Source organism: Coturnix japonica, unplaced genomic scaffold (genome assembly GCF_001577835.2).
Source record: "Coturnix japonica isolate 7356 unplaced genomic scaffold, Coturnix japonica 2.1 chrUnrandom520, whole genome shotgun sequence".
NCBI lineage: Eukaryota > Metazoa > Chordata > Aves > Galliformes > Phasianidae > Coturnix > Coturnix japonica.
Window position 1 is genome coordinate 46832 of NW_015439906.1, and position 1909 is coordinate 48740.

General features: G+C 53.0%; 1 protein-coding gene across 4 annotated transcripts in view; it reads left to right on the forward strand.

Moving 5' to 3' along the window:
- LOC107307247 (DNA (cytosine-5)-methyltransferase 1-like) overlaps positions 1–1909 on the forward strand; it is a 22202-nt gene that overhangs the window by 14562 nt on the left and 5731 nt on the right. For all 4 annotated transcript variants that reach the window (XM_015850736.2, XM_032441736.1, XM_015850737.2 and 1 more), the window contains exon 5: positions 1102–1294. In XM_015850736.2, coding sequence (XP_015706222.1) covers positions 1102–1294 — 193 coding nt within the window. The remainder of the gene's footprint in view (positions 1–1101; positions 1295–1909) is intronic.

Genomic DNA, 1909 nt, shown 5'->3' on the forward strand with positions numbered 1-1909 from the left:
GTTGGGTTGGGAGGGTCCTTGAAGGTCAAAGAACTGTGGAATGGTTGGGTTGGGTTGGGTAGGTTGGGTTGGGAGGGTCCTTGAAGGTTATAAGAGCATTGGGTAGGTTGGGTTGGGAGGGTCCTTGAAGGGCATAAGAAGGTTGGGTTGGGAGGGTCCTGGAAGGTCAAAGAACTGTGGAATGATTGGGTTGGGTTAGGTTGGGTTGGGTTGGAAGGGTCCTTGAAGGTCAAAGAGCCACAGGTTGGGTTGGGAGGGTCCTTGAAGGGCGTTGGAACATGGGAAGGTTGGGTTGGGAGGGTCCTTGAACTGGAATGGTTGGGTTGGGTTGGGTTGGAAGGGTCCTTGAAGGTCAAACAATCATGGAATGGGTTGGGTTGGGTTGGGTTGGGAGGGTCCTTGAAGGGCATAGGAACATAGGAAGGTTGGGTTGGAAGGGTCCTTGAAGGTCAAAGAGCCACGGGTTGGGTTGGGAGGGTTCTTGAAGGTCATTGAAATATAGGAAGGTTGGGTTGGGAGGGTCCTTGAAGGTCAAAGAACTGTGGAATGGTTGGGTTGGGTTTGGTTGGGTTGGAAGGGTCCTTGAAGATCAAACAATCACGGAATGGTTTGGGTTGGGTTGGGTTGGGTTGGGTTGGGTTGGAAGGGTCCTTGAAGGTCAAAGAACTGTGGAATGGTTGGGTTGGGTTGGGTTGGGTTGGGTTGGAAGGGTCCTCGAAGATCAAACAATCACGGACTGCTTTGGGTTGGGAAGGACCTTAACTCTCCCTTTGGAGAAGCAGCTCTGAGCAGAGGAGATGGGGCAGGTCTTGCGTTCAGGACCCCCCCAATGACGCCCCATAAGATGGGGCAGGTCTTGTGTTCAGGACCCCCCCTGCCCCATAACCCCCCATAAGTTGGGGCAGGTCTTGTGTTCAGGACCCCCCCTATAACCCCCCATAAGATGGGGCAGGTCTTGTGTTCAGGACCCCCTATAACCCCCCATAAGATGGGGCAGGTCTTGTGTTCAGGACCCCCCCTATAACCCCCCATAATATGGGGCAGGTCTTGTGTTCAGGACTCCCTGCCCCATAGCCCCCCATAACCGGGAGCTCTTTGCAGCCCTGAAAACACGCACAAATCCATCAAGGCGACGTATCACGCCGACATCAACCTCCTCTATTGGAGCGACGAGGAGACCACGGTGGATTTCCGCGCCGTTCAAGGCCGCTGCACCGTGGTGTACGGAGAGGATCTGACCGAGAGCATCCAGGAGTATTCATCTATGGGGCTGGATAGGTTCTATTTCTTGGAGGTGAGTTGTGGGGCTGGATTGAGTTGTGGGGCTGGATAGGTTCTATTATTTCTTGGAGGTGAGTTGGGGGGCTGGATGGAGTTGTGGGGCTGGATAGGTTCTATTTCTTGGAGGTGAGTTGGGGGGCTCAATAGGTTCTATTTCTTGGAGGTGAGTTGTGGGGCTGGATTGAGTTGGGGGGCTGGATAGGTTCTATTATTTCTTGGGGGTGAGTTGTGGGGCTGGATTGAGTTGTGGGGCTGGATAGGTTCTATTTCTTGGAGGTGAGTTGTGGGGCTGGATTGAGTTGGGGGGCTGGATAGGTTCTATTATTTCTTGGAGGTGAGTTGGGGGGCTGGATAGGTTCTATTATTTCTTGGAGGTCTTGGAGGTGAGTTGTGGGGCTGGATAGGTTCTATTATTTCTTGGAGGTGAGTTGTGGGGCTGGATTGAGTTGGGGGGCTGGATAGGTTCTATTATTTCTTGGAGGTGAGTTGGGGGGCTGGATTGAGTTGGGGGGCTGGATAGGTTCTATTATTTCTTGGAGGTCTTGGAGGTGAGTTGTGGGGCTGGATAGGTTCTATTGGAGGTGAGTTGTGGGGCTGGATAGGTTCTGTTATTTCTTGGAGGTGAGTT